Consider the following 14,594-nt stretch of genomic DNA (forward strand, 5'->3'; position numbering starts at 1 on the left):
GAGAAGTCTTGGCTGACCCACTAACCAAGTCTGTTTTCTATTCCTGTGGAAAACACCATGACCACATTCAACTAGAGGAGGGAAGGATTTACTTGGCTCTCACATCCTGGTCAGAGTCCATCACAGAGTAACCAGGGTATCAAGGCAAGGAACTTAGAGACAGGAACTGAAGGAGAGGCCATGGAGGATCACAAACTATGTAGTTTGCTCTCAGGCTCAGCTTCAGTTACCTTTCTTCCACCTCCTGAGACCACCTGCCCATGGCTGGCACTGCCCAGAGTGGGCTGGGCCCTCCCACAGCAGGAAAACTCTCCACAGACTTGCTTCAAGGCCAGACTGATGCAAGCAGTTCCTCAGTTCCCTCTTCCCAGGCGACTATAATTTGCATCAAGTTGACAACAAAACTATGCAGCATGCTCATTTTCTCTTACCGCTTTTTACTTCAAACCAAACTGATAAACAGCTATATAACAAAGTGACTCTAGAAAAATGAACTATGAAATGACATATGTCCTAAATCATTGGGGATTTGAGTACATATGTTTCACAAGTCAATGTGCAGGTAAATAATTTTAATTGTGCAGTCTTTCTCCTGCCCCTCCCAATTCGCAGTTCATGAAGACATCAGTACTCAGCTCTAGGTTTGCTTTGTCTTTTCAACTTCATAGAAACTTGAACTCATGCCTACCTCCCTGAGCATCTGACACACAGCTAAACACTGAAGGCACATGTTCAAGTGACTGAACTCATGTGGCTGACTGACACCTGCGCCATGTAATGAACTATAACTGTTTCTTCCAACTACTGCTATATTATGAATACCTATTTACACTATGATTTGCCGAATGTCCATTATTTATACTAGGTTTTGTTATAGGCACACCTTTAGCATTTTGTGATATTTAGGGCTTTTCCTTTCCTATCCGAAAACTTTTCCTTTTCATTTGTAGTCTGCTTTTTCTGCTTTTTTCTAGTCCTTTCTTCTTTCAAGCTAGTACATCTTTTTTTACCAGCATATCCCTAACAGTCAACTTCACTTCAAATTCAAACCTCAGAGCCCTTACAAATGAAGTAGAAGCTAGGAAATCAATTAAGAATAGATGGGCTCTCTGAATAAAGATTGAAAGCTTTCCTGGGGTCAAGTGCATTCAATTTAATTCCTGGACTTTGGAATATCTCTTTTGGCAAATAATTCTCCATCTTCCAAAGGAGTAAGGTTGCTAGAAAAATGACTTCTGGACTAACGAGCTGTCCCTTTATGATCTTCAGCAATACCTATTATTTAAACTTCCTAAGGTTTATGGCTCTACCACCATGACAAATTGACAGATTTGATATTAATATTATTCAAATAGAAAGCAAAATATACATACACTAATATGGTTGTGTGTGTTTTGTGTGTTGTATGCATGTGTGTGCACATGTGTATGCACTGATGCATGCACATGAGGAGAGCAGAAGAGGCCAGCAGGTGTCTTGTTTCATCACTCTCCACCTTGTTACTTGAGACAGGGTCTCCTATTAAATAGGGTGAGTACCATTTTCTGTCTAGGCTGGAAGCCAGGAAGCACCAGTGATCTTCCTGCCTCTTTGTCCTACTCATCCTCAACACTGGGGCCAAAGGTACATGCGGCCATTCCCAGCTTTCACAAGAGTGGTGACGATCTGGTCTCTGGTTCTCATTGTCACACAGCAAGCACTTCACCTACTGAGTCATTTTCTCAGCCTTTGATTCTTAAAATTCTGCTTTTCTCAAAGTCAATGTCAACTAGACTTTGCTTTTGGAGGCAGTAAAATGCTAAGCAATGAACCATGGCATATCTGCCTCAACTAAAACTCATGGAGATCCTAAGCTCTTGGGAACTGAAAACTAAATGGGGAAAAATGTGGTTTTAATTATAATCAATATCTAAACCCAACACTAATTGTGTATTCTTTCACTGGAAACTTTAGCAAAAAGAAAGGAAGACAAAAAATTACCAAGCTCACTATGTAGCAGACAGTTATATGAATTACCTCATTTCCTCCTCACAATGTCCCTATTAGGTAGGCATTATTATTGCTGCCTCACATATAAATAAACCAAGTGTCAGAAGAATTAACTAATGCTCAAGGTCATAGAAAGGAGAAGAACCACAGTCTGAAGTGAAGGAAACTAAAGGCCCCTGGTATCCACCAAAAATAAAGAGCTTTCACTAGATGGTAACAGATCTTGAAGGCTGCCAGATTGTCACCTAAATATAATTTTAATAGAGTAACGTCAGCTTAACTTGTGCTTGGCAGCATCTCTTCTAAGCAGAGGAAATACTCTAAAGTGATTGTGTGTTTTTATTAAATCAGAGAGAGTAGCCAATCATAACCCTTTGCCACTCCTTTGCTGATCTGGAAAAAAAAAAGGAAAAAGAAAAAAGACATCTAATCAGTGGAAAGGCCAGCAAGTCAAGAGGATTCTGATAAAGCTAGGTATAATGGTGCACTCTGTGATCCCAGCACTGGGGTAGAAAAGGCAGGAGGCTCTTGAGTTTGAGGTCAGCTTGGACTTCATAGTGAGACACTGTACCTAAAATATAAAAAAAAAATAAAAAATAAAAGGGAAACTATAAAAACTTGTTATGTGCAGTCAAACGGATTTTTTAGAGGTATAGAAATATAGGTTGTGGAGCTGGAAAAGCAACTAGGTGTTTAAGAGCACCTGCTGCTTTTGCAGAGGCCTTGGGTTTGCTGCATCACTGCTCCCAAATGACAGATCACAAATGTCAATATCTCCAGTCCCATGGGATCCAACACCTTCCTCTGACCTCAGTGGGCACCAGACACATTTATGGTACACATACATACATGTAGTCAAACACTCATAGACATAATAAAAAATTAAAAAAATAATAATGGTTATGGCTATCAAAGGTGCCAATACAAGAATACAGAGCAACTCTATCTAGAAACTCTTCTCTCATTATCAACAACAGCAGCTATGGGAATCCCTGACTTTGACAATTTTTAAAAGTACTGATCTGTCCCTTTGCTTCTTGGAAAGGTTGTTCAACTTTTTCCTCTCTTGCTCTTTCTCCTTGGTGCAGTCAGTCAGGGGATGATGACCCGAATATGACATCTTTGCTCCCTGTAGCATCCCCGTGTCCTTTCCTGTCAACTGTCTTGAATATCATTGAATATCTCCTTAGTCTTTGATTCCTAATATCTTGAACTTCTCCACTCAACTGAAATGACTTTAAGGCCACTCTGTCCCTCTGAAAAACAAAAACAAACAAACAAACAAACAAAAAAACTCCTAATTTTCTGCTTGAGTCTCACCTTCTTCACATTCTCAGCCACCTCAGAGTTGTTGCCCTCCTTTTCACAGAGCTATTTGCTCTACAACTGCACACAAGGCACTATATTCTCACTACAGAAAACTCAAGCACTATGAAATGTGAGCTCCCTTCTTCTAGTCTTGATGTACAAATAAGTGTTGTTTTACAAAGTCAGGATTATATCTTTATACAATATTCATTCCCACTAAACCTTCACCCCCTTTCTCACTGCGGGGATTCTCTAATCTTTCAGTTTATACCACTAGGATCTGGTTCCATCCAGATTGTTCAATGTAATTTCTGAATTGTAGACAGGACAGCACTATGGATGCCAAATACTACATCAATCCCTTAGGATAAGAGAATTTTTCCACAACATATTGATTGTGAGTCATCGTGTTTTCTGTCTATTGAAACCATAAAAGTAAGACTCCTCCCACCTCTGTCTTCATCATCTCCTTAGCTGGGCTCCATAAGGACACCTCCCAAATGTGCATGTACATGTGTGCCCCACCCACCCTCCTCCACTTCCATCCCTCCTTTAAAGTTGCCCTTGACTCTTGGAAAGAGTTCTCCAACCAACCCCTGGTTCCCTAGCAATTTCCATCTTGCTGGTAATGTGTTAGATTCTACATGTTTTCCTCTGGCTGCTCTCTGGTGTTTTCAGTTGTCTTTTTACTTCCAAATATTCAAGCTTTCTGAAGTCAAGTTTCTATGGAGCTTTGTTTCTCTCTTTCTTCCATCCACTCCTCCTCCTTCTTCCCTCCTTTCTCTCCATTCCCTCCCCCTCAGGTGACCAACTGGATACTTGTTTGGTAAGCAGTCTTGTTGTCATTTCTTCTTCCCTCCCTCAAAGCCCATGAAGTCTCTACCCTGTACCTTCTAACTCTGTGTTCTCTGCTACCTGTCCTTTATTTTTCCTTCTATGACAGTAACTGTCAAAGTATTTTGACCTGAGTTACAATGTTTTCTATCACAGTCAGGTTAAACACACACACACACACACACACACACACACACACACACACACACACACCAGAACAAACATTTAACAAGAACCACCCTACAAAATACTTGTTTCTAATCTAACCCATTCCACTGTTGCATTTCATTCTTTCTTCCTCTATCTCTTTCTTACTTCCTTATTGATGTATAAAAGAAGCCAGTATTTTAGAAAATAATAAATTAAGATGTGAGGATGCCTGGACATCCTCTAAAACACACAATGTATGATTTCCACATTTTATTAACAGTACTATGATAAGTTAAAAAAAAAAACTTACCATAGTTACTGTGGTAACTTCAAAAAAAAAATGCAGTCTTGCTGGGTATTATGTCTGTAGCCTCAACACTTTAAGCCAACCTGTACTGCAAAGTAATATCCAGGCTAGCCTGGGCTACAAAATGAGGCCCTGTCCTCCAAAATAAAAAAAAAACAAAAAAACATACATATAATGATGAAAATAAAGAAACTGTCTATTTTAGGCAGCTGCCTTTTAGATATCATTGATTCTCCATCTACAACATCTCCAACATCTCACCTGTGCCCACTATCTCCCCCAAAGTTATTAAAATGATCATTTTTTCAAAATTATCTGCTTTATAAAATATACTGTAGTGTTTTCTTCAGTCTAAGCAGCCTTTATCTTAAAAATAAAATGATTTTTTTAAAATAAAACCACTCAACAATATTTCTCCTAATGAAGGGTAGAATTGTAAAGTATTTTCATTTATAATGAATTTCACACATATGTTCTTATTTCCGTCTACTCAGTTGAAGATACCAGTATTCAAAGAAGATAAATACTGTCCATAAATTCACTTAGCTAGTCAGAACAGAGTGAAATTTCAAACCATAACCTTTGACTCTACACCCAAAAGTTTCCCTTCTCCATACTTGAGTCTTCCTATTATATAAACCCAAACTTTTCCTTGCATTTGCTGGTCTTTGGGTCAATTTATCTGGACCCTCTTCCCTCGGACTCTAGGTCTTCATTATCTATTTGATCTTACAAACTTTCAAGAACTCTCTGGTCTGTCCAACCACTGTATTTGATGCTACGTAAAACCAAAATCCCTGTGCTGATTGTTCCTGTTTACCCTTGTGCTCACTCACAGCTAACCTCACACGGAGTACAGCAGCACATCCTTCCCTCCGTACCTGATCATCCTCTCACTCATGCTTGTTTGCCTGTTTGTTTTGACTCTTCTACATCTCAGGCCATACCCATCTCCTCTGTCTAGCATTTAAGACTTCAATGTGACCCACACAGCCACCTTCAGTACAATTCTTGCTCTAGTCCCATCTCTTTCCATGAGAAAACAGGTCCTCTTTGCTCTACTGGCCCATGTTCCGTAGAGACCTGGATCACCTTCTCAGCCCTCCACATCTTTTTCAGATATTAAAAGCAATCAAGGAGATTTGTGCCTATCTAATAGTTGTCCTGACTCCTTTGTTTAGGGACTTGCCACACATCATCTTTCTGTTTTTTTGTTTTGTTTTGTTTTTGTTGTTGTTGTTGTTTGTTTTTTTACTGCTTCTCACTCAGAGCCATGCACAAAACAGTCACAGATTAAGAATATTTTTTCATTAAACAAACATTTTAGATAAAAAAAAATATCTTGGCTCAAGATGAACTAGTCTCTTTAAAAGTGCCTATTGATTACTTACTGTTTATTTAAGCTCACAAAAACCCAGTAGGTGATGTGGACACCAGGAGCTCAGTATTGCAGATAGGGACACAGACTCAGGAAAGCAACAACTTGCAGAATGTCAGTGTGTTGAGCAGACGTGCAAACCCCAAAGCTCTCCACAATGTCCTTCCACCATGCCTCTTATCTTTGATTAGGCTCAGGCAGCGCAGAGCCAAGGCAGGCAAGTTTGTTACTATCTCCTCCAAGGCTGCCTGTTTTCATTTAGAAAGGGAATAAATGCATTCAACTCGTAGAAATTATGGGCCAGCCCCACCTCACAAATAACTTTCTCAGGGTACCTTTTCTTTCTTCTCCTCTCTGGTCGTACCACGTCCCTGTTCCCCAAACCCAAATGTATATATTTTGCTCAGGTGATCTGCTCTTATTGAATCACCTGTTCTTCATGAAGGCAAACTCATCTCCTAAGCAAAGCTCAAGGGAGTCCCAAGCAGAATTGATTGCTTCCTTTATTGTGGTCCAAAGAAGCCACAGAATCATATCTCTATTTGTAAGATGGAAAGCTCTGGAAACAGAGGCATGTCCCTCTTGACTTTATAAACTGAAACCAGACACAATCTCCGAGGTTGTTTGACCTCAAGATGTTAGGAATTTTTATTAGATAAAGGAATTTGCCTTGGCCGGTTGTTATTCATTGTTTGTCCAATGACACAGGCCATCAGTCATGCCTTAAAATGAGAATACCATATGTCTCTTCTATTTGGAGGTTGGTTAAAAGCTACCTTCATTTCTCCAACCATCCAATAATAAGTAGATTTCCTCCTCACAAACTCCCACAGTGCCTTGTCCCCTTCCTCAGTTTTCAGTGGGCCTGTGTTTTCTTTGTTTAACAGCTGTATTCCTCTGCACTGTTATCCTGGGAGCTGCATACAGACAGTGTCAATACATTTAGTTGACCACTGTGCTTCCAGTAAAAGCAGAGAGCAAGCACTAAATATTTACCAAATAAGTGAGGGGAGAGGAAAATGATATAATGGTTCTAAAAACCATTTACGGATGATTAAGATATAATAATTGGTATTATGTGCCATGTTATCTGCTTTTAGCTAAAACAAATTCTGCAACCGCCTTCCCAAGTCACCTTTAAGCTGGCAGGGCTATTTCCTGCCCAGCCAGGAGGATATTTAAGTCTGATTCATCTGAATAAGAATACCAATTACTCTATTTTATTTGAGTTGGTAATTTACAAAAATACCTGCAGTGAGAAATCATAGAATTCCTTAGACCTCACTTCAGATTTTGGGGAAAATAAAGGTCAAGTAGCTTCTTTATAAAAATAACCTTGATTTTTATACACGATTCATGCAATCAGTATAAGGTCCATGCTCAGTAAGCTGTAACCATTCACCTATAGTCCAAAGCAAGTAAATCCAAGCAGACCTAAGGATATGAACGGCTTCCTAGATTCTGAGAGATGGGGACCTGATAATGCCTTCTGGTAGTCATGTGTTTTCTAAATCCTTGCAAAAGCAAGGAGATTGTGAATTTTCTTGTAAAGGGTCAACATTTTATAACCTCCATGGCCCGTGGAACCTAGATCCAACCTTGTACTGGCTTTACATCTTATGATAAAATCACTTTTCCCTCTAAAGTATTCACAGTCAACATGATGATGCTGGGACACTTAGCAGCCATGAATTCAAAACTTGGAGCACAACCCATTCAATATCAGACAGTTAGGAAGAGAGATGGCTGAAGCTTCTACCCAGCTTGGGTACCTCTTTCATCTCCAAGCCTGAGTACTCCTTGCAGGCTTCCCTGACAGCAGAAATTACATCATCAAATGCCACTGAGACTCCCCACAGAGCTGATGGTTAGAACTTGGCGCTTGATAAACATATGTGATCCACTGTTTAAAAGAGTATGTAACAGGATCTCAAACAGTGTGAAATTACCAGGAATGTTGTGAAATTATGAGGTAATCAGAAACCAATGGCGAGAGGGCAACAAAAGGCTATGTATATATTATCCCTGGAATTATACAAAATAGAAAAAGGAGCTCAGATATTGCAGAGTTTTTAGCTTCGCATCAAAAAGTGAGTATGTAGTGGGATGCAGGTTAGACCGGAGGCTCTGAAGTCACATCAGCCACACCTTCTTTGCAATCAAGAAAGCATTATAAATATCAAGATGGAAAGAATGCATAACTGGTCCATTAAAATCTTTGATGACCCATATATGAGATGGGTTCTTTAACTGCAGTCTTTTTTAGGTCCCTGATTGCTTAGAAGCTAAATTATTACCACAGGGAGAAAGAAGTGTGTCAACCTAACTGAAAATCAGTTAACCCAGTGGCTGCCTGTAGATGTGGCCTAAGAGCATTTTAAGCACAATGTATTGAAACTGTCTGAAAGGCCGCCATTTGGCACCCAGACCAACATCAAAAGGCGGTGTTCCTAATGAGCATCTGCAGCTGGGAGACAGTATTTCAACAGTGTGAAACGAAAGGGTACAATGGCGCTGCCGCCAGATCATTTCCATCCCTCTACATCAGGCTCATGAGTTAATAACACAAAGGGCTAGAGGTGGCAAGACTATAACCTCCAGATTGACTTCTATCTTCCAGTGTCCTCCAGGAGCAAGCATATATACTTGTGTTATCAAAAACACTATTGCTAAAATATCTGCTAATAATAAAATCTATAGGCCCCAAAGCCTAATCATTAGGATTGAGAAGGGTCCCTGTGAAATTCTGCCCTTTCTATGAGGCTACCTTTTACAATGTTGCTGAGATTTGGTGAGTATATTTAAAAAACATTCACGGCTCTCTACTGAAGTCTACTCAGAATTCTTCCTTTGTAGCCAAAGATCTCTGAGCCTTGGTCTTTTGACTCACAGCTGAAATGAGCATTATTGATGACTCATGCTTCCAATGTTGTTTGATTCATAATGACATTATTTTAGGATTAGCAAAATGCTGTTCGTAACTTGCTGCCATTTCTTTTAAAATTCCAGACATTCCTTACTCTATAGATTTGTTAGATTGGCAAACGGAAGAACTATCCATTATGAAGTTTGCATTCAAATGTTTCTCTCGACGCCGTGGAGTGTTGTCTATGTATTCTACAGCTCCACAGAGTGCAGGAGAGTCTTTTGCGGCAGTTGCTCATCCCAAGCTACAACTGTTTCAGCAGACAGATGGGGACAGGTGCAGCCCCTGCTCTCCCTCTCCACGATTCGTTCTGGTCTCCACCATCACAGACCCGAGATTGTCAGAGAAAGTTCAAATGTCCTTCAGCAACAGGTAGTCAATCATTTCACACAAAGTTGAGAAAGACTGTAAAATATCTCTGGACGTCTGCCAGCGGCGTTGAAGCCGCTTGCAATCTGGAGAGTGGCCATAGTTCTTTAGCACTGACGATGTAAATAGGGGAAATTCATCAAATTAAGACAAACACAGCCTTCATCATTTAAAAAGAAGTACTAAATGATTGTACCAGATATCCCAAAGTCCGTATCTCAAGCAGTGTGAAGTTTACAAATGCTGTCTATAATTTAAGAAACTGGGTTCTGCCATGAAGAAAAACATCTGTTGCAGTAAAGATTAGAGTCTGACTGACAAAATGGTGCTATTTATTTTGAAAGGCAATTAAGACATTGTTCCCAGTGACAGGAAAATTTAGAGATTATTTACATTGAGTTATAGATTACCTATCAGAAGAATTCAATTAATGATAACTATACTCCAAAGGAAAGCCCTTCAAAAGCTCTGCGAAGCTGGGACTCTCTGTAACTAATTTCTTCCTTACTAGCATCAATAACCATATCTACTACAAACAACACATCAATGCCTTAACTTTTCTTGTATTGCTGGGGGTTTTGGTGTTTGGGGTGGGAGGGGTGGTATTTGGCTTGATTTTTTTTTACATGTATTTATTTTTCTCATATGTGTGGAAGTCAGAGGACAACTTGCAGGAGTCACTCCGCTCTTGTAGCATGTAGGTTCTGATGATCCATCGCAGTTCTTCAGGCATGGTGGCAAGCACCTCTACCTAATAGGCAGGCCATCTTGCCGATTAGGGCCCTACCTACTTTAATTCTTGATCAGTCTTAGGGAACCATTCACCTATTAAAAAGAGAAAATCCTTAGTTTAACCAATCAACACGAGAAGACCAGGAAAAAGCTAAGTGCTTTTTTACTAAGCAAAGTGCTGAAGCACAGCTTTCTACTAGTCTCCTGATACTGCTAAAACAAAAGGAATCCAGGGTAAGGGTACCTAGAGAGAAAGCACCAAGTTTAATCTTGGTGGAAAGAGAAAGGTGGGGACATTGTCAGTGTGGGATAAATGAAAGCCTAATAGGGCAGATAGATCTTCAGGACTTTTATAGCAGCAAGAGCAAAAATATTAAGCTGATGTGGTGGTTCATGGCTGTGCTAGCAACACTAGGGGAGCTGAAGCAAGAGGATCATATAAAGGTTCGAGGCCAACCTGGTTTAGATAGTGAGTTCCAGGCCACTGGGGCTATCTAAGGAGACCCTGTCTCCCCAAAACCATACAGAATCAACGTAACACCTACCAATTTAAATAAATGGAGGGCTGTATTTCCACAATTCTGGATCACAATCTCCATTTGACTATAGTCTTGTTACATTTTAAATTAATTCTGTGTTAATTCTAATGTGAAAAGCTTTCCATAATAAATACAGTTTTATTACGGTCCTTTAAATTTTGCCCAAATTTCACATTTCCCATTGTAAATGAAAACCAATGTAAAAATTAAAAAAAAAAAGCCCGTGTAATCACTCTCACAACAGACTTTTATGAAACATCTTCAATCGCTTAGCAAGGGATATTGGGTATTATATGTATCTATCTATCTATCTATATATATATATAGATAGATACATAGATAGATAGATAGATGTTACCTTCTGTACTAAATTTGCTCTTTGTCGTAAGTCTGGTGTTATCTTAATAGAAAACTGGTCGTGAATACTCCTTAACTCTTGGAGGCTAGACTAGCAAAAGGCTAAAACTGTCAACTAAGCACGTGTGCTTTGACCGTTTCCCACCATTCGAGCACATGATTCAGCCAGCTAACATGCAACAAATGCTTGCTTTCACAGACTGAAATTTACTATGCAGTTATGCAACCTGTCTTTTTATTCCTAAGGGGGCAGAAAACAGAGCACCTGATTCATTTGATATGCGCTAGGATATTCACTAAGAGCGTGCTCCCTGGTATCTAAATTTTCACGTTCCACCAATAACAGAGAATTTGAATTATACCATTGTCTGTGGATACCCTGCAGCATTTGCAGCTAAAGGGGGAGGGTACGCATATATATCCTTCTTTTACGTTCTTCCTAACCCTTTGGCTTGAATTCTCTGGAATTTTTTTTTTTTTTTTAATAAACTGGTAAAAACAATACTTGGAAATTCTGTTAGTAAAACCACTTATTTCTTTTGTTAAACAGTCTGGTATGTGCTTCTTTCCCCTGTCCTCATCGTCTGGTCTTAGGGGCCGAAAAAGGATGCTTTCGTTCTAGGGAATACTGGTCAGGATGTCAGTCTTGCCTGAGGACAGAGGAACACGCCTGTGTAAGATTCCCTCCCTCAGCTTCCACAGGATCCAAACACTGAGGGTTACACCCGTCTCTTGGTGGAGAAGACCACCAAGAGATCCTAAAAAAGATGCATCATGGAAGATTAGGTCTCCATTGTCAAGCTCCTAACCAGAAGGAAGATTTCAGTAAACACACCCTAAGAGGAGGTCATCCACAGCACCACAGAGAAGGGCACGCCCCTGCCAGCTCTGGGCTTGGCGGTGGCAAGAACCTATTTGGCACGCCCTGTCAAGACACGCCCTGCCACGCCCCGCCACGCCCCTCCAGCCCAGCGTCTAGTCCTTGGGCAGAGGGTCAGCGCAAGCGCGTCTGCTCTCTGGGCCACAGCTTGGGGGCTGCTGTCCTCTGCGCTCGCAGGCGAAGAGCTCCGACGCAGCTGTGCGCCGTGGACGGGGAGCGGGAATGCTCCAAGCCGGCGTGAAAGAGGCACGAGTGGGCGAGCATGAGCTGGCTGGACCAAGGGATGTCCCGGGGCCCATCTCTTCTCCATTTTATGTCCTCGGAAACTGTCGGGCAGCTAGGGACATATCAGGGCGGGGTCTTTCCCGGCGGGAGGCGAGACCGTTACGCTAGAACACCCGGAGCCCATCCTGGCAGCTCGGGCGCCACCCGCGCCGCAATAAAAGCCTCTCGCGGCTTCCCGCCCAGCCAGCCTCGTTCTGATTGGTCGCCAACCAGAGTTGGCTGGAGGCGGTGGCCCGGCTCTGCTCTCCTGCTGCCCACGGAGGGGGGCGCGCTGGGTGCTCCCGGGCCGCCCAGTGCACTCCACACCCAGGGCTCAGGGATCTAGTACAGGTACAGGCACACCGGGCAGAAGCGACAGCCATGTGCGGTCCCTTCATCCTGGCCTGCTTTCAGCTGGTGCTTGGCAGCACACGCCCCCCCCCCCCCCGCCCCAGCTGTCGGCCCATCCCACCCAGCTCTCGGCAGCCCCAGCGCCCTTTTCTTCCCCCTCTCCCAGTCCATAGGGACGCCACAGCGCAGATCCATGGGTGGGGTGGGAGACAGCAGCTGGAGGGGAGGGTGGGCGCGCTGAAGAATTTTCCAAGGAAGCTGGGATGGAAATAGCCAAAATGCAACGCGCCCCCCTCCCGGATGCTTAGATCTCTGGGCGGCGGCACAGCCCCCGCCACCCGCGACAGCATCGCTTCGGTCTTTCTCCTGAGCGCCCCATTGTTCACACTTTGCCAGGATTAGGAATAACGCCCAGAGAAAAGAGAATGGGGCGAGGTGTCCTGGGCAGCTGGCTACCTGCCATTCTTCGCTGGCACCGTGCAACCCTAGGCTCGCGGTGCGTGTAAAGGCACAAGCGCGCACACGCGCGCACACACACACACACACACACACACACACACACACCAGGCAGCCCCGATCACGCCCTCCTCGCCCTCCGCCCCTCTGCACTTCCTCCTGTCAAAACGCGGCGCTGGACCCTCCCATCCCTCGGTGCTCCCGGCCGAGGGCAGGCTTTGCAACTACCCAGCAATTTGGCAAATGAAAAACTAACGTCATTTGCACGGGGGTGCAGAAACGACCACACGGCCCTGCGGTGCTGCCCGTGGTTGCCCCATTTTGCAAACCGTTATTCGGGGCGGGGAAGAAGGGAGGGAGTGCGCGAAGGCGGCGAGCCCCACTTTATCACACCCCGGGACCTAACGATGAGGGGGAAGCTGCCCCAGCCTTATTGTTCACTCTTCCCGGAGCTTGACAAGCCCCTCTCGGTGGAAGACAAGCCCGGGGGCGACACCGCCGGAGCCGCACATCCCCGCCGCCCGCCTCCGGGGAAGGGGAAGCAGCGCTGCCCAGCCCGGCAGCATCCCAGTTCCAAACCCCTGTCCCACCTCCGCGGGCACACAAGTGGGAAGGGCGCGCGCGGCCGCCACCGAGCCGGGAGGCAGCAGCGCCCAGCGCCGTCCCGGAGGGCACGGGTTTGGCCGGCCAAGCAAGGACGGTGCGATGCGCTCCCTTCCCAGCTTAGTGAAAATGCTATGTGTTCGCCTTTACACACAAAACCACCCAAAAGAACTGTGCGTCTCTGGGAGACAGAGGAAGGACAGGGGCAAGCGAACAATTAGCAAACCCGATGTAGAATTAAATAAAAATGAAAATGTACCTGCGGTTCCCAGGAAAAACAAAGTCCAGATGAGATCCTTAGTTCGCAGCATTGTAAACTGCCGGCTGGGAGGGATGTTTTGGCCGAGGTAAATTCTGTGCCTTCCCCTTACGAGCAACTGTGGACGGCGGCGGAGCAACGGACCGAGGAGCAGACAATTGCCAGGCTGGGTATGATTATTTTTGCAGAATTGTTTCTTGCCAGCCACTGCCGAGCTGCGTTCACGCGCTGAGCGGAGAATGAGTGACAGTCCAAGCCTCAGCACACTCTCAACTCGGAGATCCCTGCGCTGGCCCGGGTTGGCTTTGATGGAACTGGGGATGCGAGCGACGGGCGGGGGGCGGAGGTGAGAACCTCACTGTGTCCTTCCACCACGCCGACCACAAATAGTTCCTAACATCCAGGAGGTAAGAGACAGGGGAGGCAGATGCGGCCGCCTGCAAAACGCGGCCTGGAGTCTTCGTGGGAGCCGGGCTCTTTCACATGTAGCCTTCCAGGCTGAGCTGAGATTTCTTCTTTCCACCCCTTTCCTTCATTCATGCCTTCGCAGCTGCTTCTGCCTCAGCGTTCCTTAATCAGAAATGTGAACGTTTTAATAATTAGCAAAAAAAAAAAAAAAAAAAAAAAAAAAAAAATTAGATTCGGTTAGATTTCCAAAGTTGCTTTCCGTTTAGTTACTAAAGTCCTCGCAATAAGAAGCATATGGTTTCCTTTCCTTTTCTTTCTTTCTTTTTTAAGTGAAAGAAACTGGTAATTTGGAGAGAGATGAGGGTTGCTGAGATTTGTTTTGTTGTTTGTTTGTGTTCTCCTGGCTAAGAAGTTTACCTTCCCACAGAGGGAGCAACTCACAGCAGCACTGCTCAGCTCTCAGAAGTGGGGGTGGGGAAGCCAG

At 43.6% G+C, this 14,594-nt stretch overlaps 1 protein-coding gene across 28 annotated transcripts in view; it reads right to left on the reverse strand.

Annotated features, from left to right (window-relative positions):
- The window catches only part of Ncam1 (neural cell adhesion molecule 1), a 297,496-nt gene extending 283,398 nt beyond the window's left edge, over window positions 1–14,098 (reverse strand). For 7 of the 28 annotated variants that reach the window (XM_060373424.1, XM_060373429.1, XM_060373427.1 and 4 more), the window contains exon 1: window positions 13,703–14,098. In XM_060373424.1, coding sequence (XP_060229407.1) covers window positions 13,703–13,754 — 52 coding nt within the window. In that variant the 5' untranslated portion in view covers window positions 13,755–14,098. The remainder of the gene's footprint in view (window positions 1–13,702) is intronic. The other 21 variants (XM_060373535.1, XM_060373528.1, XM_060373509.1 and 18 more) reach the window with 5 other exon arrangements.
- Between the last annotated feature and the right edge of the window lie 496 nt (window positions 14,099–14,594).

The sequence above is a fragment of the Meriones unguiculatus genome, chromosome 1 (assembly GCF_030254825.1).
Source record: "Meriones unguiculatus strain TT.TT164.6M chromosome 1, Bangor_MerUng_6.1, whole genome shotgun sequence".
NCBI lineage: Eukaryota > Metazoa > Chordata > Mammalia > Rodentia > Muridae > Meriones > Meriones unguiculatus.